At 44.6% G+C, this 24198-nt stretch overlaps 1 protein-coding gene across 1 annotated transcript in view; it reads left to right on the forward strand.

The window, feature by feature from the left end:
• LOC142255816 (C-Jun-amino-terminal kinase-interacting protein 4-like) overlaps positions 1–24198 on the forward strand; it is a 665059-nt gene that overhangs the window by 612332 nt on the left and 28529 nt on the right. The window contains exons 23-25 of the mRNA XM_075327263.1: positions 5911–6082; positions 18341–18451; positions 22560–22697. Coding sequence (XP_075183378.1) covers positions 5911–6082; positions 18341–18451; positions 22560–22697 — 421 coding nt within the window. The remainder of the gene's footprint in view (positions 1–5910; positions 6083–18340; positions 18452–22559; positions 22698–24198) is intronic.

The following is a 24198-nucleotide window of genomic DNA, read 5'->3' on the forward strand; positions in this document are numbered from 1 at the left end:
CTGTCCCTCCCATTCTGTTCCTCTTCCTCAATTAATGTTTTGACCCTGCATGACTACTATTCTCTGGAACTGCAGCCTTCCACAGGTATTGATCAACCTGGGCCCTGTGTCATTCAAAATCACTGTATAGGGGTTAAAGGGTTTCAGGGTTCTAGGGGTCCAGCTTGGTGAGTGGGTTCCCTCTAGCCTATCCATTACAGCCCGTCTGAGTGTGTCGATCCAGGCAGGCGTTACACTGTGCCCTCGACAGAAGGACATATAGGCCGGGGTAGTGCTGGAGATTCGGATTCAACACGTGAGCCATACAAGGCACGTGTGTCACATTGCCCTGAAGAAGGGCCGCAGACTGTTTTAGCATCATTGTCGCACCCGGCATTCCCTGGCTGCTGGTTGAGTGGAGACAACCATTGATGAAACTCGGTCTCACTCTACAGAGCTAACCGTCCACAACTCCTCAGCGGTGTCTCACATTTCCCCTACATTTCAAAGTAAACATTTGACCGCCTGATGGCCTTGAGCTCTGCTGCCAGCATAGTAATGAGGTGTGTGGGATTCCTTGGGCGCAGTTACAAGGAAGGGTGGCCTGACAACACAGGGTTTGGGCTGAGGTGCTGGAACAACACGAGGTTGATGAGGCAGAAGCAGTGAAGGAACTTGTACATACAGAGGAAGGATTGAAACACACAACTCGCGAGGACGGAAAGACTTGTACAGCAGACACTTCTCCATTTATCACCATAGTTACCCAGTGACCAGTCAGCGACATGTAATGCCCTTGTCCATGCTTACGGTTCCAAGTATCTGTGGTGAAATGCACCCTGTCACACACAGAGTTTCTCAAGGAAGCGGTGGTGTTGTGTGCGACCTGCTGTGTTAGCGCTCCTTCTTGGAGAAGGAGTGGCAAATGGCCATCGGCTCTTGGGACACTGCAATGGGCATAAGGTCTCGAAAATCCTCGGTGACAAAAGGGTGTAAAGGCAGCCTTTCTGTAGCCAACAAGTTTGAGTTTCTGAAACTAAACCTCTTAGGCATGTCATGCACTTCGAAAATCATGTAAAAACAGCGAGAGGACTCCAACCACAGTCTCCCTCGTTGCCACTAATTGGGCCACACACACCCCACTTGACTGTCATCAGTTGACCCCCCTTTTGAAAATGAAAAAGATGCTTTGCATGAAGCACTCTCAAAAATACGCATGCCTTTCGCCTCCCCTGGATGACCCAGGGGAAGAAAAGTCCTCTGAGAGCCATGTCCACATTGTCAGTGGACAGACGCGTGTGCTTATCTGTCAGCAGACCCCCAGCAGCACTGAAGACAGGTTCCGAGAGAACGCTGGCTGCAGGACCCGACAAGATCCCCAAGTCGTACGTGGCGAGCTCAGGCAATTTATCCAGATTGGAAGCCTAAAATGAGCAAGGCTCAAGTTGCACAGTAATGTTCCCTTGCATATACTCATATATCTGTGTCTCCTCCTCTTTTTCCTCGTAACGCTGTTTTGTTTTCGCATGAGAATTTGTTCTTGTCACTTTCCCATGTGTTTGTGTTGTTAGTTTTTCACCTTTTGGACACCTTTGAGGGTGTTTTCTAGGTGTTTTTATGTGTTTGTGATTGCCTCTCATTGTTTTCTATGCGGTTCGAGTGGTTCACCGAACCGGTTCGCCGAACCGAACTCGAACGAGACCTCCGTTCGGCGAACCGAACTCGAGCCGAACCACGACCGGTTCGCTCATCTCTAATAAAGAACCTCGACTAACATCCAAACAACTTCAAGCTGCCCTGCAGTCCGAGGGTACAACAGTGTCAACCCGTACTATCCGTCGACGTCTGAATGAAAAGGGACTGTATGGTAGGATACCCAGGAAGACCCCATTTCTTACTCCGAGACATAAAGAAGCCTGGCTGGAGTTTGCCAAAACTTACCTGAGAAAACCTAAAACGTTTTGGAAGAATGTTCTCTGGTCAGATTAGACAAAAGTAGAGCTTTTTGGGAAAAGCCATCAACATAGAGTTTACAGGAAAAATAAAGAGGCATTCAAAGAAAAGAACACGGTCCCTACAGTCAAACATGGCGGAGGTTCCCTGATGTTTTGGGGTTTCTTTGCTGCCTCTGGCACTGGACTGCTTGACCGTGTGCATGGCATTATGAAGTTTGAAGACTACCAACAAATTTTGCAGCATAATGTAGGGCCCAGTGTGAGAAAGCTGGGTCTCCCTCAGAGGTCATGGGTCTTCCAACAGGACAATGACCCAAAACACACTTCAAAAAGCACTAGAAAATGGTTTGAGAGAAAGCACTGGAGACTACTAAAGTGGCCAGAAATGAGTCCAGACTGAACCCGATAGAACACCTGTGGAGAGATCTCAAAATGGCAGTTTGGAGAAGGCACCCTTCAAATCTCAGGGACCTGGAGCAGTTTGCCAAAGAAGAATGGTCTAAAATTCCAGGAGAGCAGTGTAAGAAACTCATTGATGGTTACCGGAAGCGGTTGTTCGCAGTTATTTTGGCTAAATGTTGTGCAACTTAGTATTAAGCTAAGGGTGCCAATACTTTTGTCTGGCCCATTTTTGGAGTTTTGTGTGAAATGATCAATGATTTGATTTTTGTTTCATTCTCTTTTGTGTTGTTTCATTGCAAGCAAAGTAAATGAAGATAATAATACCAAAGAATTTGTGATGGCAATCATTTTCAAGAAGAAACTGAGTATTATCTGATAGAATTGCAGGGGTGCCAGTACTTTTGACCAGCACTGTACATATGCAAACTACAAGATCCAATGGTCCATGTGGCTACTGAAATGCAGATTTTTGAAAGCTGTTACCAACAACTTAAAAAAAAATCTGTAAATGTTTATTAAATGGGTTCTGTGGCTTCACCTTTCTGCACACCATCAAGTTGCTGTGTTTAAGAATAATAGTCAGCTGGTACTCAACCTCCGTAGGTCCAACTCTACCACTTTGCTGCTGCTCCAGTAATTCTTTATCAGCTGCAGCAGTAATAGCAATGTTGCAACCGGTGAACAATCACCAGTGCAGTGAAACAGCATGAAAACTGGAGAGGGTGAGTAACACCTGATTTTATTATTTTTAAGATATGCACTTGATGGTGTACAAACAAAAAGAAGCTGGAAAACTCTTTTAAAATTTTAATCAATATAAAAAGGTTTTACCTAAATTAGAGGTATCATTGTGGAGTATTTCTCTGAATGTGTTGCAATGGTTGGAAGTGGTCAAAAATATATTTCTTTGTTGCTTTGTTGGAGGACAATGGAAACCATGGGTCTTTGCTGCTGCTTCTCATACCATCATTCTAAGGTAGGATGGCACCTTTTGTCCCATTCTGAATCCCTGGTGTTTTCCTTCTATGCCCTCAGGATGTAGTCTCTGCTACTGGGGATAACCCCTTGATCATACGGCCATTCTTCAGGATGTCTCCGTTTGCCTGCTTTTTGGACTGCTAAATAGTCCAAGAATCTCAGCTCATGACGTTCCATTCGGCTTAGCCCCTTCTTGCCCTTACATGGATCTTGTCAGCGGTGGAGCCTTCCTATTTTCTATAGGGATATTAGCTGCCTTATCCAGGTTACACATTTTCAAGGCTCTTCTTTTCTATACTCTACAAGAATTTTATTTGTCTCTTTCAAGATAGACCTTTCCAGATTGATGCCATTTCCTATTTCGACCTGGTGTCTATTCGCCGAGTTCATGCCTCTCGCTACGCACAAGCAGAGTCCCCCCCCCATCCCCCCGTTTAATTGTTTTCAACTCTTCTTCTTGGAGGTCCATCTCTCTGTATTCCCTTTGTATAATAGTCTCCTCCTAATTTTGTCCTGGTGGTAGTGTTCTACTTTTATTCTTCATGAGAGACCATTCCAAAACCATTGGAAGTTTGTCATGATGGTTGTTTTTTTCAGTTGGGGGATTTTATTCCAGGGGTGCATAGTTCAGAATTGCTATTAGGCTAGGCAAACTTCCTCTCTCTTTCTTCTTCACCTGGATCTCAGTCATCCTTGTCTTTTTATTTTTGGCAGGTTTTTCTTTTGAGTTGTTTCTCCTGCATCTACTTTAGCAACACCGTGTCTACTTCTTCATCATCAGGATGGAACCCTATTCCCATCATTTTCTACAGAATTATCTGCTCATGAACTAAACATGATCTTCCGGTGTTCTTCAGTAGCTCACATGTCCGGAGTAGGCTCCGGATCGTTAACTTCCTAACCTGCAAAAGGCTTTTGACACGAGTGTGGTTGTATTATTACATGGTTCTAGCCCCTAGTCTTTGATGGTGGAACATTCCTCACATTGCTCCGATGACATCCAGGGTGCTCTATGGGGGCTCTCAGCCCATGTGCAAGTTTTGCAATCCTCAGGGTTGTCTTACTTTGTTTTCTCAGTGTCCTAGATTCCCATCCTCCTCTTCCTTCCGTTACCCTCCAGTTCCTGGATGTACATTGGATTCTGGCTGGCTTACAGAAGTAGTCTATTATCTCGCAGAGGTGATCTACCTTCTTGCAAACTCCTCATGGAGATTTTCATATGCTTCTTGAATTCCTCCATCAGAGTCTTACTTTTCTCATTTGCTCTCTATTGCTCATGGGCCGCAGTGCTCAAGACTCCAGTCCCGGATTCTCCGATCACATCATTGATCATGATCTAAGCAGGGAAGTCCTTTGATCTTTTCCTTTCTACTTCCTTTCCTCCTGGCCTTCTTGCTGTTAGTCCTTAAGTTTGGCTTTGACTTAGCTCTCCAAAGTCCGGTTTCTGCTTTTTTTTTCATAGGCATCTAGTTCCTCATTCTCCATTCGAGAATCCTGTGAGGTGTACTCACCTGAAAAACCCCTAGCAGCTTCTAGTGGATTTCTGGGTCACTATATGGTGTTGAAAGCTCTACGGCGCTCTGCTTGGTATCCATTCTAGTCATTCTTCCCTGTTTTATGGAATATTTTTTCCAGCAATGATTTCCACCTTCAGCAAGTCTCAGAACTTGCAGCCCTACCCTGTCACCCTTCCTTCTTGACCTTCTTCGGTTCACGGCGGTACAACACTCTCTTCCTCTTGTTTTTTCTCTTCTTCCTTTCGCTCCCTTTTCTTCTCCGCCTCCTGAACGATCTCTAGCATATATTGTACCTAGTCAAAGTGCATTTTAGCGCCCCTATCTGACTAGAAAAGCTTCTTTAGATGCCCAGATTTCTCATTCATGATCCAAAGAGTCGTGCTATTAGTCTTCCTGCCTGGATCCCCTCTGCCATTATGGATGCATATTGAGCAAGGGACAGTGTGCCCTCTCTGTGCCCCTAGCTCTCTTCTCCTATGTATGGGTCCATTTGTCATCAGGCCTCTATCCAGCTGCTCTCTAGGTTACCATTTCCAGATTCTTCAGAGTCCTCAGCTCTCTTATCCTTTGCCTTGGCTGATTCGGCCGTAGGCAAAAATCTCTTGCAGGTTACAGTGGCCAGTTTCCGACCTAAGATTCTTGCCTCTGCTCTTCTTGCTTTCTAGTGCTTTTCTTCTCACACTTGGTGACTGCTTGTTGAAAACACCATGGTTTCCTGTGTGTCACCAATGAAGCAATATAGAAAAGAATCTTTTGGTTACTTACTGTAAAATCTCTTTTTGGAGCCTTCATCGGGGGACACCATTATTTCTGATGAGCCAGTCTATATTCTTTTTAGAATGCTTCTCCTACTGCTTTCACATTAACTGGTCAGCTTGGCTCTGCTTGCTAGGTGTATACTTATGAGTAGGAGCTAACTTTCTTTATTGCCAAGTGTCAGCAGCATACACCCATGGTTTCATGTGTCCCCCAATGAAGGCTCCGAGAAAAATTTTACAGTGAGTGCCCAAAATATTCTTCAAAATACATAAATATTTGTATCCCTCTTACTTATATCATTTTTGTTTTTTCACACCTAGATATGGTTTGAAGCAACACCTCGCCCTGAAAGTCAAGTAAGGCACATAGCTGCAGCCAGAGATGGAGTGTGGGTATCTGTTCGCCTGGACTCTATTCTACGTCTGTTCCATCCCGAAACTGGCCAACCTTTACAAGAACTGGAATTGGAGCCTTTCATGCAAAGAATGTTTGGTGAGAGAAGCTGCCAACATATGGCTATCACGTCACATGTTCTTATGCAACTCTTGAAGGATGGTTTCAAAAAGCCTTTTAAAGCAGATGGAAAAAAATATAATATAGAAGACGGTTTGTTTGCAGTGCTCAATGCTATGGCAGCCGCCAGTTTTCTGGATTGAGGAATCCCATGACATGACTATAACCACCAGTCATGACACTGGGTAATTCCATAAGTAGCTGTGTTATCTCAGTTTGTATAATGTCCTAACTTAGAGAGCCACTGCAGGTTGGTTGTCTTTACTGGAATATATTTTAAATATTTTAATTTCCTGGCATCCTGCATTGTAAAAGGATTTCTGAAATGCACGTATTTCTCAGCCATTGGAAATACCTTTTGATATTTTACTGCTTAATAAGTAAAATGTTGATGTTCTAAACACACTAGATTTAAACAAATTAAATTATATTTTAAATTGGGAAAAAAAAATTGAGGTGTTAAGTTGTAACACATTTATGATATCCACACAATATAGCAAAACCCATGGCACAGAAACTGTAACCTGGAGTCACATTGATGCTGCAGTGTAATCTTAATAAATCCGTCAAGTTATAACTAGAGTTGAGTGACTCACACTGTTATGAAATTTCAGCGTATAGTGTGCGGGGACTGCGCGTTCAGATCACTGCTGCTGGGATAATGGCGATCGCCATTTTTTTTTTTTCTTGTCTTCCTTCCCTAAGCACGCGTGTAGTGGGGGCGGGCCAGCATGTCAGCCAATCCCAGACACACACACAGCTAAGTGGGCTTTTTGCCAGACAAGCAAGGGCATGTGTCATAGGCTGTCCATGTCACATGTCCCTGCATTATAAAAAAGGGTATCTGCCCATCTGGACGCCATTATCTGCCTTCTGCGTCTGGGTGTCAGTCACCGCTGGCGCAGCTCCTGTCGCCGATTCTGTTGTGTACGCTCTAGACACAGCGCTATACAGAATAGGGATAGAGGTTTCTTTCAGCCCTTGTAAGGACTAATTACAGCAGGCTCAGAGCCATAGGTGACAGGTCCGTGGAAACAGTTTTTAACAGCTACAGATAACAGCGTCTGTGTAGCTAAGCTCAGGGACTTCCTCGCTGCATTTCACCATTAGGAGGGATAGAAAGTGAGGCTTCCTTTCCTCTACACTGACCCACAACCCGGCCACTGTACCCTCCTGCCCTTTTTAGCAAAGCCATTTTAATTGCAGAGTGCTGCCAGTTAGTGGCATCCTAAAAGTGGCTGTTGGACTTCATTAGTGTCACACTGGTGCAAAGCTATTTGCAGCACCTCTGCATTGCCCACTCAAGCTCATAGTTACTAAACCATTATAATAGCAAACACTGAGGAAACTTAGTGGCATCCTAAAAGTGGCTGTTGGACTTCATTAGTGTCCCACTGGTGCAAAGCTATTTGCAGCACCTCTGCATTGCCCACTCAAGCTCATAGTTACTAAGCCATTATAATAGCAAACACTGAGGAAACTTAGTGACATCCTAAAAGTGGCTGTTGGACTTCATTAGTGTCCCACTGGTGCAAAGCTATTTGCAGCACCTTTGCATTGCACACTCAAGCTCATTGTTAGTAAGCCATTATAATAGCAAATACTGCGGAAACTTGGTGGCATCCTAAAAGTGTCTGTTGGACTTCATTAGTGTCCCACTGGTGCAAAGCTATTTGCAGCACCTCTGCATTGCATACTCAAACTAATTTTTACTAAGCTATTAGAATAGCAAACTGTGCTGCCAGTTCAAGGGCCATAGTTGCATTGTCCGGGATAGTTATTGTTGTTTATTCTGCTGTCAATAAAGGTAGACCACCGCTGCAATCTACACCACCTCTAAATTTTTACTACCACATTTTACGTGCACATTCTTGTCGCAATATAAATGAGTGGCAAAATGACAGATGCTGGTGGAAAGGGGAACAGGCGTGTTGGAAAAGGAAAAAAAGGGTTTGTCCATGGGGAAGGTGGCAAAGCTCCATTAACATCTGCTGAAGATAGGCCATCTTCCAGCAAAAGTAAGATGTCTGCTACTTTCCGTAGACAATCAGATGTGCTCCCTTTTTTACGAACACGAACAATTGGAACAAAGGTAGATGATGGCCAAAAAAAGAAAATGCTTGAATGGATCTCAAGTGGTCCAACAAGTGCCCTCTCCGCCACCTCAACTACCGCATCCAAAAAAACACCAGTCCTCTGAGTTGTCATCCCAATCACACTTGCTTTCTCCCAGCTCTCAAGTCTCCATCCGCCCTGCACAGTATGTTGAAACAGAGATGGCAGAGTCTGCAGAGCTGTTCAGTCACACTATAGCCTGGGAATCAGAGGTCTGCTCCCAAGCTACAGTGAGTACAGACAAGGAAATGGTCTGCAGTGATGCCCAGAAGCTTTGTGACTCAGATTCAGGTTGTGATGACCAAGTTTCTGAGCATAATGTTGAGCCTTATTCACAAACTGAAACACCTGTTGTATTAGACAATGAGGAACATACTTATGAAGATGAGACGCAGATACCAGATTGGGATGACAACTTAAATATTCGTTCAGGGCAGGAAGAGGCTCGGCCTGAGGGTGAGGGGAGTGCAAACACAACGCTTAATGAGGTAGTTCTAGATCCCACCTACTGTCAACCCACAGTCAGGCACTCGAGGAGGTCAACAGAGGCGGTGGAGGAGGATGCTACTGACGACGAAGTTACCTTGCGCCTTCCTGGACAGAGGAGGAGTACTGGTAGCACGTCTACAACTGCATCCTCAGCCACCACTCTGCCTCTGAGTGGGTGGCTCAGCAGGTCGCATGCCCTCTAAGCCTTGCCTAGCCTGGTCCTTTTTTGACCTTGCAAAGGATCGCCCAAATCATGTTATCTGTAAAATTTGTCGGGAATCTGTTAGTAGAGGCAAAAACCTCAGCAGTTTGACAACTTCCATGAATCGTCACATGAATAAATATCATATGTCCCAGTGGGAAGCTCACCATGCTGCAATGCAGCCTAGCGGAGCGGACCATCCACCACCTGCCCCTTCCAGTGCATCCGCGCACTCTTCATCTTCTAGGACTGTGGGGACAGCTGTCACACCTGGTTTTCCACGCACAACTTCCACCACTGTAACCGCAACAGGCAGTTTGCTTGGTAGGTCGTCAGTTGGTTTGGAAGGGGAAACAAGTGCGTGTGTACAGCTCTCTCAGACATCGATAGCATCAACGTTGGATGAACATCAACATCATGTCTACGCCTGCACTTTCCTCACAAACCTGCATTTTTTCAGGGACACCCTACTCACCACCGTCTACACACAGCAGCCAGATCTCTGTCCCTCAGATGTGGACAAATAAAAGGCCATTTCCTGCGACCCATGACAAAGCTAAGAGGTTGACTTTATCCCTCTGTAAGCTCTTGGCTACCGAAATGCTGCCTTTCCACCTGTTGGACACACAGGATTTTAGAGACCTTATGTCTGTCGCTGTGCCCCAGTACCAGATGCCCAGTCGCCACTACTTCTCTAAGAAAGGTGTGCCTGCGCTACACCAGCATGTCGCACACAACATCACCGCTTCCTTGAGAAACTCTGCGTGTGAATGGGTGCATTTCACCACCGATACTTGGACCAGTAAGCATGGACAGGGACATGTCGCTGACTGGGCACTGGGTAACTATGGTGATAAATGGTGAAGGGTCTGCCGCACAAGTCTTGCCGTCCCCACGACTTGGGCGTCAATCCTCTGTCTGTCCAAGTTCCTCCACTGCTTCTGCCTCCTCAACCTCGTCTGGGTCCTCCACCTCCGCCCCAAGCCTGCCTGGTCAGGCCACCAGCGTTGTAACTGCGCAGAAGGACTCACGCACCCCTCATTACTATGCTGGCAGCAGAGCGCAACGGCATCAGGCGGTCTTTATCTTGAAATGTCTTGGAAATAGGAGTCACACAGCGGCTGAGTTGTGTGCAGCTCTGGAGACAGAGTTTAATAAATGGTTGTCTCCACTCAACCTGCAGCCAGGTAAGGCTGTGTGCGACAATGCTGCAAACCTGGGTGCGGCCCTTTGCTTGCGCAAGGTGACACACGTGCCTTGTATGGCTCACGTGTTGAACCTTGTTGTCCGGCAATTTTTAACACACTATCCCGGCCTAGATGGCCTTCTGAACAGGGCACCAAAACTGTCTGCTCACTTCCGCCGTTCAACCACCGCTGCTGAGCGACTTGCATCGCTCCAGAAGTCTTTCGGCCTGCCGGTTCATCGCCTGAAATGCGATGTGCCGACACGCTGGAATTCGGCTCTCCACATGTTACAACGACTGTGGCAGCACCGCCGAGCCCTGGTGCAATACGTCATGACGTATAGCCTGGGCCAACGAGATGCAGAGGTGGAGCAGATTACCCTGATGGAGTGGTCTCAGATCAAGGACCTATGCACCCTTCTGCACAGTTTCGACATGGCGACGAATATGTTTAGCCAGTCATTTCATTTATTCCAGTCATTTACATGCTGGAGCACACGCTAAACACTATTCGGAGTCAGGGGGTGGGACAACAGGAAGGGGAGGAACTACAGGAGGATTCATGTGCGCAAGGGACAACAACATTACCAAGGTCCAGACGTTCCTCATCACCAAGGCGGCAGGCATGGAACCTTGGGGGACAGGTATCAACAAGGGCGCATGGTAGCAGGCAAAATGTTGAGGAAGGTGCAGGAGAACATGAAGAAATGGAGGACGAACTGTCCATGGACATGGAAGACTCAGCGGATGAGGGAGACCTTGGTCAAATTTCAGTTGAAAGAGGTTGGGGGAGATGTCAGAGGAAGAAAAAACGGTTAGCACCTGTATGCCACAAACACAGCGTGGACTTGGTCCACATGGCTGCGCAAGACACATGAGCGCCTTCTTGCTGCACTACCTCCAACATGACCCTCGTATTGTCAAAATTAGAAGTGATGATGACTATTGGCTTGCCACACTATTAGATCCCCGGTACAAGTCCAAATTTTGTGACATAATTCCAGCCATAGAAAGGGACGCACGTATGCAGGAGTATCAGCAAAAGCTGTTACTCGATCTTAGCTCGGCTTTTCCACCAAACAACTGTGGTGCACGGAGTGAATTTCCCAGTTGTAACTTGACAAACATGGGACGGTCTCGTCATCTTCAACAGTCTACCCGTACCAGCAGCACCGTATCTGGTGCTGGTAACAGCAATTTTTTTGAGTCTTTTCATAATTTTTTTAGACCATCCTTTGCAAGGCCACAAGAGACAACAAGTCTGACACATAGTCAACGGCTGGAGAGGATGATACAGGAGTATCTCCAAATGAACATCGATGCCATGACTGTGCAACTGGAGGCTTGCTCATTTTGGGCTTCCAATCTTGAAAAATGGCCTGAGCTTGCCACTTACGCCTTGGAGATCTTGTCGTGTCCCGCAGCCAGCGTTGTCTCTGAACGTGTTTTCAGTGCTGCTGGGTGTGTGCTGACAGATAAGCGCACGCGTCTGTCCAGTGACAATGTGGACAGACTAACGTTCATCAAAATGAACAAGTCATGGATCCACAAGGAATTTACTACCCCTGTATCATCCTGGGGAGAGTAAATGCTTGTGGATTTGGAATGTGCTTGATGCAAATCAAAACATCCTGTTTGCAACTAGGGCACAAGTGCTGCCACTGATGGGGTGTCTGTGTGGCCCAATTTTTGGAAAAAAGGGAGACTCCGCTTGGATTAACCCTTGCTTGCAGTGTTTCTAACAATGATCCAAGATGAACAGATCGGGGATCAGCAAAGACTTTGCTACCCACCATGGTGTCATCCTGGGGACAGTTGAGGCTTCCATATTTTTGAATGTGCTTGTTGTAAATCTACCTGTGAAGTGTACAACTGGGGCACAAATGCTGCCACTGAAGGGGTGTCTGTGTGGCCCAATTTTTGGAAAAAAGGGAGACTCCGCTTGGAGTCACCTTGCGGTGTTTTACATCATTTTAGAAGGGCATGCCATGCCTATATCTGTGTCTCCTCTTTTTCCTTGTCCAGCTCTTTTGTTTTCACATGAGTATATGTCCTTGTCACTTTCCCATGTGTTTGTGTTGTGTTGTGAGTTGTTTGCCACCTTTTGGACGCCTTTTGAGGTTGTTTTCTAGGTGTTTTTATGTGTTTGTGATTGCCTCCCATTGTTTCCTATGGGTTCGAGTGGTTTGCCGAACGCGAACCAGACCTCGGTTCGGCGAACCGAGCTCGAGCCGAACCGCGACTGGTTCGCTCATCTCTAGTTATAACAGAATCATTTCTATGTATTACTTTAGAATCAATGTGACTTCAGTTTACTATCTGTAGAGCTTTCTACAATATCACTTTTGTGGATTTTTCTCCCATGCAAAAACCTTTAGACTTTAGTGTTAGTGGTTTTCTGCAGCAATTTACTGTCCTTAAAATATGCTATAACTAAGGAGGCCACATACAGTAAGAGACCAAATAAAGAGGTAGCTGAGTACATGTACAGATCCATGTATTTCAATGTATAATAGTCATTCATGGACGTTCTCCCTCTCAATTTTGTCTCCTCTTATATGGGGACTTAAAGGTAAACAATCAGCAGGTTTTTTGTATATAACCTAAAACCAGTGCTATACTGGCACGATCAGGCTGATTCTCTACATACCTTTTAGTGTTCACCTCGGATATATAGGTTTTGAAATCCAAGAAAGTAAAGTTTATAAAATTAGCTGCTTGTTGAGTGACAGCAGCTTAGGATCAGATAATATCTGGGGGGTATGCATACTTATTCCCTCCCCATGTTAGAATTAGCAGAAGTGTGATACAGTCGACCTAGCAGGACCTGTGGTGAGGTCATACCCATGTGACCAGAAAGGGCGGGGCTCCAGCCAACAAAGCTGGATACCAAGTCACATGGGTATGACATCACAGGTCCTGCTAAGTCAACTGTATAATACTTATGCTAATTTTAGCAGGTGGAGGAGATAACTATGCATACCCCCTCCCCCTTCCGATAATCTCTGCTCCTCAGCTGCTGTCACTCAACAAGCAGCTAATTGTATAAACTTTACTTTCTTGGATTTTAAAACCTTTACATCCAAGCTGACCGCTAAAGGTATGTAGAGAATCAGCCTGATAGTGTCAGGATAGTACTGGCATTAGGTTATATACATACCTCCCAACTTTCAAAGAAAGCAAAGAGGGATAAACTGTGCGGCGCGCCATGCGCACCGCGGCGATTTTAGGCCATGCCCATAACTGCACCCATTTCACAACTAGTCACACCCATAACCACTCCCCATCCACACCCATTCACCCCACTGAAAATAAAACTGTTTAAAAAATATACACATATTTGGTATCGCAGTGTTCAGAAATGCCCGATCAAAATATAAAATTAAATAATCTGATCGGTACACGGTGTGGCGAGAAAAAAATTCCAAACTCCAAAATTACGATTTTTGGTTGCGGCAAAAATTATTTAAAATGCAATAACAGGCGTTCAAAACTTAGCATCTGCGCAAAAATTGTATCCCTAAAAACGCTAGCTTAAGATGCAAAAAATAAGCTATCACTGAGCCCCAGATCCTGAAAATGAGAACGCTATGGGTCTCAGAAAATAGCGCAAAAAGCCCAATTTTTTGAAGTACAAACTTATGAATTTTTTTAACCCCTTAGATAAAAGTAAAAGTATACCGTATTTTTCGGACCATAAGACGCACTTTTTTCCCCACAAATGTTGGGTGAAAGTGGGGGGTGCGTCTTATGGTCTGAATATAGGAATGCGGCCGGGAATGAGGGTGCTGCGGTGGAGCGGGTCATCGGGGGCACGAGCAGGCTGCAGTAGCACCTGCCGTGACCACGTGGACCCGCTTATTACATATGCACGCCCATCCTCCCGCCCATCATCTCTCAGCGCTGAATCCGTGGGTAGGATAATGGGCGCGTGCATAATTAACAGCCTGCCATGATCACCCCTGGCAACTACAGCCTGGAGTGATCATGTGCGGCTGTATTCACTGCCCCCCGCGCATCATTATCAGCGCAGGGGTCAGTGAATAAGTACAGTACACTCACCGGACACTTCCGTGCAGCACGCGATCTCCTCCAGTCTGCCGGTCAGCTGATCTGTGTAGAAAGCAGTAAGCACAGCGATGACGTCATGGCTGTGCACGCCGCTAGTCTCCACGCAAGTCAGCTGACCGGCAGACTGGAGGAGATCGCGTGCTGCACGGAAGTGGCCGGTGACGGCTCCACACAGATCAGCTGGCCGGCACAGACAGGGGCAGGAGCGATTCTGCATGGAGCAAGGAAAGGTGAGTATAAACGTTTATTGTTTTTTGTGTGATACAGGATACAGGCCATATAGTAGCATGAGGGTATATCGCAGGATGGGGCCATATTGCAGGTTGGCAGTATATAGCAGCATGGGGCCATATAGCAGGATGAGGGTATATAGCAGCATGGGGCCATATAGCAGGGTGGCAGTATATAGCAGCATGGGGCCATATAGCAGGATGAGGCTAATAGCAGCATGGGGCCATATAGCAGGGTACCAGTATATAGCAGCATGGGGCCATATAGCAGGATGAGTATATATAGCAGCATGGGGCCATATAGCAGGGTGGCAGTATATAGCAGCATGGGGCCATATAGCAGGATGAGGGTATATAGCAGCATGGGGCTATATAGCAGGGTGGCAGTATATAGCAGCATGGGGCCATATTGCAGGATGAGGGTATATAGCAGCATGGGGCCATATAGCACCATATAGCTGGGTGGCAATATATAGCAGCATGGGGCCATATAGCAGGATGGCAGTATATAGCAGCATGGGGGTATATTGCAGGCTGAGGGCGTATTCCAGGATGGCAGTATATATCAGGATGGCAGTATATAGCAGGATGGGGCTATATGAGCAGGATGGGGGTATATATCAGGATGAGGGACATCTATACAAGGATGGGGATTATGTACAAGGCAGGAGGATCATTACTAGGATGGGGTATCTTTAGTAGAGAATTTGGGGATATATCCTCCATAACAGTGTCAGCAGCAGATCCTCGTCCCATAAGTGTGTCATGACCACATTTTTTGCTTAAATTTTTTTATTTTCCTCCTCTAAAACCAGGGTGCGTCTTATGGTCCGGTGCGTCTTATAGTCCGAAAAATACGGTACATGTTTGTTATCTATGAACTCGTACTGACATGAGGGTCCTACTGACCTGTCAGCCTCACCATATGTTTAACATGGTGAATAAAATATCCCAAAAACAATTGTGCAATTGCACTTTTTTTGCAATGTCACCGCATTTGGATTTTTTTTTCCCGTTTTCCAGTAGACTACGTAGCAAAACTAATGGTTTCATGCAAAAGAACAATTCATCCCGCAAAAAAAACAAGTTGCCATATGCAAAATTAACTGAAAAATAGAAAAGTTACGGCTCTTGGAAGAAGGAGAGGAAAAAATGAAACATTTCCCAGGGTGAAGGCATTAATAGAAGCAATTAGAGAAGACTTATTGTTCTGCTGTAATCATGGGAAGCGTTACCATCACCTCTCCACAGTGAGGTCAAATGAAGCTGCAGAATCACCACCAGGAGCCATCTGTGATTGCTCTGAGTTGGCACAGATCAGCGCTGCGCAGAACAGGCAGGTAGATAACAACTACTTGTCTGTGAATTCTTAGCCACTTAAGAAAAAAAATCCAAAAGTCCTGGACGGATAATCCCAATTAACCAACATCGCATTATTATTTGTGCTATTATTGGGGAGATAATACCTGTCACTTTAAGGCTATGTTCACATTGTGTTTTCACCAAACATCAATTGCTCCGTCGGGGCCTTTTGTGTGAAGCCCTAAAAAAATAGGATTTTAGCACGACCCGTGAAGTGGCTATTGACTTTAATAAGCCATACACAGGACCCAGGAGAGCTAAACTGGTTGGGCAGTCAGGAAAGAGCAGAGCTGAACTGGTTGGGGAGCCAGGACGAAGCAGAGCTGAACTGGTTGGACAGCCAGGACCCAGCAGAGCTGAACTGGTTGGGCAGCCAGTATGGAACAGAACGGAACTGGCTGGGCAGCCAGGATCTAGCAGAGCGGAACTGTTTTGGCAGCCAGGATCCAGCAGAGCAGAACTGGTTGGGCAGCCAGGATCCAGCAGAGCGGAACTGGTTGGGCAGCCAGGATCCAGTAGAGCTAAATGGTTTGGCAGCCTGGACATAGCAGAGCTCAACCGGTTGGGCAGCCAAGACGCAGCAGAGCCAAAGCAGTTGGGCAGCCAGGATGCAGCAGAGCCGAAGCGGTTGGGCAGCCAGGACGCAGCAGAGCCGAAGCGGTTGGACAGCCAGGACACAGCAGAACCGATGCGGTTGGGCAGCCAGGATGCAGCAGAGTTGAAGCGATTGGGCAGCTAGGACGAAGCAGAGCCGAAGCGGTTGGGAAGCCAGGACACAGCAGAGAAGGACCAGTTGGGCAGCCCATCCAACAGAGATTAAAGGGAACCTGTCACCCATCCGACCAGTCTGCACCGCACTGCCCCTTAGGTGAGTATTATAAAGTGATTTTTACTTTCTACACAGCGGCCTGGGCTCTTATATACAGCATGTTAGAATACTTTATATAAGAGCTCACTGGTGGTGGCCGCAGCTTATAGTCGCCAAATCTGGTGATAGGTCCCTTTTTAAAGGGAACCTGTCAGGTGCAATATGCACTCAGAGCCAGGAGCAGTCCTGGGTACATATTGCTAATCTCTGCCTAACCGTCCCTGTATACACTAGCATAGATAAAGAGATCTTTAGAAAAAGTATTTTTAAAGATCTTATATCTTATACTAATAAGTGCGGGGACTAATCCCAAGGGTGTTACTTCACTTGGCTAGTCAGCTCACATAGCATGTTAGCATGTTATTACGCCCCTGTGTGAGTACTAACACGCTATGTGAGCCGACTAGCCAAGTGAAGTAACGCCCTTGGGACTAGTCCCCACGCTCATTAGCATAAGATATAAGATCTTTAAAAATACTTTTTCTAAAGATCTCATTATTTATGCTAATGTATACAGGGACGGTTAGGCAGGGATTAGCAATATGTACCCAGAACTGCTCCTGGCTCTGAGTGCATATTGCACCTGATAGGTTCCCTTTAACAGGTAGGGCAGCCAGGATAAAGCAGAGCTGGACCTGTTGGGCAGCTAGGACCCAGCAGCTCTGCAGGCAGGAGACCATGTGATCGGTAAGCTTATAGAAGCCTCGGCAGATGCTAAAGGGTGCTTTACACGCTGCGACATCGCTAGCGATCTCGTTACCGATGTAACACGCCAGATCGCACATACGATTTGCCGAGATCGCACATGTGACCGTTGCTACAAAAATGGCCTATGTGCGATCTCGACAAATCTTATCTGCGATCTGGCCTGTCACATTGCTAACGAGATCGCTAGCGATGTCACAGCGTGTAAAGCACCCTTAACTCCTCATAGGTTAATACTGGCCAGTGCTGCAGGAAAGGAAACAAGTGCTGATTGCACGGCCTTCTCCTCAGTTTCCTGATTTCCTGTGTGTTTGCAGCAGCGAGAAGCAAACACACGGGGAGTCAGAGAAAACAGCTGTTGAGAAGCGCACAGGCTCCGGGGCTGGGGATGTCAGCTCTGGTGCAGGGGGGTCGGCTCTGGTGCCGGGGGTGATTCATACCTTAGTAGCAGCAGTCACAGGAATTTCATGTAGCGCGCTCGGCTCTGTAATGGATAGAAGGGAGAAACAGCGAGGCGGGGCTACAGTAGGTGAGCGGAGCCACAGGATACATAGTTCCAGCTCGGGACTCTGGAGCAAAGGCTCAAAAGCGGGAGAGTCCCGCTGTATCCGGGACAGTTGGGAGGTATGTTATATACGAAAATCCTGGTGATTGGTTCCCTTTAATTTTTTACATAGGTTGGTGCTACAGAGTATGGGAGTCCTCCAGCTCATTTATGTATCAAAAAATGTATGATGTGGCAAGAACTATTAGCTGTGAAAATTGTTAGGTCTGTACAAGTGTGCAACCTGTGTTTTAATTCACTGATAGTAAGTCGTTATCCTTAAAATTAAAGAAAGTGAAGTACAAACAATATAACACATATAAAAGAACTACAATTACCCGTAAGATCTTGTGCTTGATTAGTAATTGTCTTTTTTGTTCTCCATAAGATACTCATTGGATGATACTGGCAGGTTATTGAGGATTAAAATAAGAAGAAGAAATTAATTTAAAAAATTCTTTGCAGGTTCAAGCTGCTTTATGTCCATGGCACAAGTCTCTGCACTGTCCATATTCTCTGAGCGCTTGTGGGTCGGGACTTCCTGCGGTGTTATTGTTTCTATTCCTTTTTCTGAGGGTAAGATGATTTATATACCCCTGCACCTCTGTGTATCCTGTAAATAGATATGTACTGTAGACACTCAAAGTTTCCACATGGCCATGACCAAAATACGCTTTGAAGAGACCTTAACATTTTTGCATGATAAAGCGTTATCTTTATGTCAACTGAAAAATGGACCCACACTGGACCATCTATTCAGAATCAAACCAACTGTTTTCAGTCCTAAGTCTGCCGAGGCATACATTCTCAAGATGTACTTTTCAAGAGCTGAACCTCTGATCCACTTCAGCGGAATACATGCTCACAGGACCTGCCCAGTACATAGGCAACGTACAGAATTAAGATGGTATATCTGTGGGAGAGTACAAAGGGGGACCAAAGACCAATTTGAGTGAACATCTGCGTGAGCCATGGGGCACAAATGTCAATGTGCATCATGTTTTTTCACTTTTGAACCCTGTCATATTTCCAGATAAAACATTATGCTTGGTAAGGTCCAAAATAATTCTTGATCTTTACTTTTACAGTGGTACAAGTGCGGAGCAATATATTGGTCACTGAAAGGTCATGTGAATGACATCTGACATATCTATAGAAATAAATTTCATTTATCCATCACTTTTTCATAGTTGTGTAAAAATCGCTAATTTCATTGCACATGAATTTCTACAAAACCACTATTGGAGATATAGCAACATGTGATGATAAAACTTAACCTTTAATTGGGTTTATTAAAAAATACCGTAAATACAGTGATCCCAACACCAATAAAAAACCAGAGAAAATGTTGAGGCCAATTGGTCCATATATTCATGGCGTCAACATATTTCAATGTACAGGGGAACGAAACAAACGTCACCCCTTACCAACAGCACGGGAAGAAACCTTGTATGTCAATTACTATTAGTGGCACCACCAGTAAGCTAAATTAATTGGTAGACATATATAGCTAGCCGAACATGTGTGTGATCACCATGAGGATGATATGCCACTTGACTCAATCGACACTAATGCCTGAAGGCATGAATGAGTGCAATTATTTGTCCAGCTATTTATGCATATACGACATACCATCAAGGGACAATTTAAACATAAACGTGCATCGTCACTTAACCCAGTCGGTGTTGGTGCCAAAAGACAAGGGTGAATGCAGTCATTCACCCAGCTGATCATACATGTACAATAAACCATAAAGGGACACATTAAGCGGAGACATGTATCGTTAATAATACTATCCAAAAGATGCTGACTCCCAAATGGATACCATATGCTAGGTAGCGAGAAGCAAATAGGCAGAAAAAACGATACAGAATCAAGGCCACTTTGAGTGGAACAGTCTCACCCAATTCCTTCGTCCCATGGATGGATCAAGGTTCTCCCGTGTTGTTTGGTCCACGTACCGGCACGGTGGGAGTCATGGCTTGGTCACCAGCCCTGTTTGGGATTCAACTGACCCTTTAATTATGCACAATGACTCCCGCCCTTACAAGGGCAGTCCACTTCAGCGGTGGCTCAACACACAGCTCTAACCTATACGGCCTGGTATCTGGGATACCAGGCCGTATAGGTTAGAGCTCTGTGTTGAGCCACCGCTGAAGTCACAGGTGTTTCACGCCTCCCCTGATGAACAGACATTGAGAAACGCATCGGGAGTCACCTGTTTTTGTTCACCAAGGGTTAGCCACAACAGGGCCAGCTGTGGACTGCCCTTGTAATGGCGGTAGTCATTGTGCATAATTAAAGGGTCAGTTGAATCCCAAACAGGGCTGGTGACCAAGCCATGACTCCCACCGTGCCGGTACGTGGACCAAACAACACGGGAGAACCTTGATCCATCCATGGGACGAAGGAATTGGGTGAGACTGTTCCACTCAAAGTGGCCTTGATTCTGTATCGTTTGTTCTGCCTATTTGCTTCTCGCTACCTAGCATATGGTATCCATTTGGGAGTCAGCATCTTTTGGATAGTATTATTAACGATACATGTCTCCGCTTAATGTGTCCCTTTATGGTTTATTGTACATGTATGATCAGCTGGGTGAATGACTGCATTCACCCTTGTCTTTTGGCACCAACACCGACTGGGTCAAGTGACGATGCACGTTTATGTTTAAATTGTCCCTTGATGGTATGTCTTATATGCATAAATAGCTGGACAAATAATTGCACTCATTCATGCCTTCAGGCATTAGTGTCGATTGAGTCAAGTGGCATATCATCCTCATGGTGATCACACACATGTTCGGCTAGCTATATATGTCTACCAATTAATTTAGCTTACTGGTGGTGCCACTAATAGTAATTGACATACAAGGTTTCTTCCCGTGCTGTTGGTAAGGGGTGACGTTTGTTTCGTTCCCCTGTACATTGAAATATGTTGACGCCATGAATATATGGACCAATTGGCCTCAACATTTTCTCTGTTTTTTTATTGGTGTTGGGATCACTGTATTTACGGTATTTTTTAATAAACCCAATTAAAGGTTAAGTTTTATCATCACATGTTGCTATATCTGCATTAACTGTACATGTTGGAATTTCTCTCTGATACCTACTGGTTTAGAATTTGCTATATTTGAAAACCACTATTGGGTTGAAATGTTCACTACAGCCCCTAATGAATGCCTTGATTAAAATAACACCTTCATAGAGATATCTACTGTACTGGTAGCTCCGAGGGTTCTGCAAATCAGACATAGACCCTGAAAAAAATTGCAGCAAAATTTGCAGAACAAATCGCGCTCTCTCCCTTCTGAGCTGTGCGGTGTTCTCAAACACCAGTTTACCTCACTTTATTGCTGTGCTCGAGAGATAATGTGGGAAAAAAGATTGTGGTGTTCATTTTCATCATTTTTTTTTTGAGAATTAAACATTAGGGGCCAAAACAAATTTTTAATCTCTTTAACATAATGCTTCAAGACTGTAGTTTCCAAAATGGAGTCTGTAGGTTGGGATCTTTGTTTTGGTATCCTATGGTCTCTTCAAACTGGAAATAAATGGTGAAAAACAAAAAGCCAGCACTAAATGTGCACTTCGGTACTAAAAATTCCAAACTGTACTTATTATAAAAATTTGAGATTTTTGACAAAAAATTGCAATTTCTTGAGCTATCCCGCCACATCACGGCAAATCTTTTTGGGGCAGTCCTACACTAAAATATTTTTATAAAATGTGCCATACGGCCTCACATATGAAATAGTAGAACTGCTCTTAGCACTTACTTGGTCTTTTTCAATCCCGTACCCATGACTGAGTCATGGCTGTGGGCGGGACAGGCCCAAGCAAATGCTGCATGAAGTAGGACATGAAGTAGGAAGTGTAGGACAGCCCCAAAGACATTTGCCGTGACGTGGCGGGGTAGCTCAAGAAATTGCAATTTTTTGCCAAAAATCTCAAATTTATAATAAGGTTGGAATTTTTAGTGCTGTAGTGCACATTTAGTGCTGACTTTTTTGTTTTTTTCTTCATTGAATCGGTCGGTGGCTGACCCCCACCTTGCTATGCACCCCAATTTGGGATGTATTCCACCTGTCTAGATTTTGGCAGTTTGTGACAGTTCACATTCAGTCATCAGGCCCTGTCCACAGGCTATTTACTTCATACAGCATTTGCTTGGACCTGTCCCGCCCACAGCCATGACTCATGGGTACGGGATTGAAATAGACCAGGTGAGTGCTGCTAAGAGCAGTTCTACTATTTCATATGTGAGGCCGTCTGGCACATTTTATAAAAATATTTTAGCGTAGGACTGCCCCAAAGAGATTTGCTGTGACGTGGCGGGGTAGCTCAGGAAATTGCAATTTTTTGCCAAAAATCTCAAATTTATAATAAGGTTGGAATTTTTAGTGCTGTAGTGCACATTTAGTGCTGACTTTTTTGTTTTTTCTTCATGGAAATTAATGGTGTCTGAGAGAAATCTGAATAAGCCCTGAAAATGGGTGAGGTTTTTCTTCAATTTTAGTGGTCTATTTCTAAAACTTACAGGATCAGGGTAATAAATATTGAGTTCCATTTCTACTGTGTTACAGAGAAACATCAATTAAGAATAAATATTTTTACAAAAACATAATTTTTAAACGTTATCTATAGTTTGCTTTTATATAATGTATTTGTTATACTTGCAGGAACAAGTGAACAGTCTGGAGAAATAAAAGAAGACAAAGGTATTTTAAATCAAGGGGTTCCCTTCTGTTCCATGGAGTACGCACAAATCTCATTTCATGGACACAGAGATTCTGTAAAATTTATTGCATGTGTACCAGGTAAGGATCCATTTCCTATTTAACTTGAATGACTCAAAATGTACAATGTATGGAAGGCATAGAGATATAAAGCACAGAGTTCGCAAGGTAAAAACACACACAGGTCCATGAAATCCAAGGGAATATTCCTTCCCGACGCCATATGAACAAACGCAATTAAATTCCCCAATCATTGTCCCATTTTCAGAAATCTTGTTATTTTTAAAGAGAAGCATCGGGCTCCCCCTCCCTTTTTTTTTTTCTTCAAATTTTTAATGAATCTGCATTAAATGTCAGTGTGTCATTGTCATATTTCTATTCCAATAAAGAATCCCTGTGTATGATGATGGTGATCCAGCCTTTCTCTAGATGTAGAGAATGCCTCTTTGTCATACATGGTAATCGCTAGAAAGCTCTCATTATTTCACTCATGAATTTGTACATTGTAATCCAATTGTGCCTAGTTTGTCTGTTTTTCCCAAAAAAGCCCAAGTTAGATAAACTTAGTACTCAAGGTACCATCACACATAACGAGATCGCTACCGAGATCGCAGCTGAGTCACGGTTTCCGTGACGCAGTAGCGATTCCGTTAGCGATCTTGTTGTGTGTGACACCTACCAGCGATCAGGCCCCCGCTGTGAGATCTCTAGTCGTTGCAGAATGGTCCAGGCCATTTTCTTCAAAGGTGATGTCCTGCTGGGCAGGACACATCGCTGTGTTTGACACTGTGTGACAGGGTCACAGTGACTGCTGAGATCGTTATACAGGTTGCTACTGCGACCTGTATTGTTCCTGCATCGCTGGTAAGATCTGACTGTGTGACATCTCACCTGCGACCTCCCAGCGACTTACCTGCGATCCCTATCAAGTCGCATCGTTTTCGGGATCGCTGGTAAGTCGTTGTGTGTGACTGGGCCTTTAGTTCCTTTGTTATCTTGGTACCCCTCCTCCACTCCTGCTCTTGTTCACCAATAACTTGCTTAACTATTTTATGGCTGGCCAATTTTTTTTTATTTTTTTTTTTTAACTTTAGTTGTTTTCTCCCCTTCTTCCATTTTTTTTAATTTTATTTTTTGTCATCATTCTCTTATGCTTGTTTTTTTTACATTTATTTTTTTCGTAGACATGATTTAATTAATTTTACCATACAATTTGCTAGAAAACAGGACAACATTTCAAGCTGATTGGAATTTTTTTTCTTTTAAAGATTTCAATCAATTTTTTACGTTTTGTTTTTACCGTGTTCAGGTTTCCTGGACATTTTACCATGCAATTTTTATTTTATGGGTCTGTAAATTACAATATCAAACTTGCATAGATTTTTTTTTTCTTTATTTAATTAGTGTAAAAAAAATTCAGAAGTTTCTAAAACAAAAAATGGCTTTTTTTTTGTGTGGTGAGCTGCTGGTTCTATTGATTCCACTTTGAGGGAAATATGAACCCCATCTGTGAGAAGCATCATGTAGATACAAAAACGCTGAGTCCAGCGATGTGACTTACTGAGCTGTTTGCAGTCATTTT

This window comes from Anomaloglossus baeobatrachus, chromosome 11, assembly GCF_048569485.1.
Source record: "Anomaloglossus baeobatrachus isolate aAnoBae1 chromosome 11, aAnoBae1.hap1, whole genome shotgun sequence".
NCBI lineage: Eukaryota > Metazoa > Chordata > Amphibia > Anura > Aromobatidae > Anomaloglossus > Anomaloglossus baeobatrachus.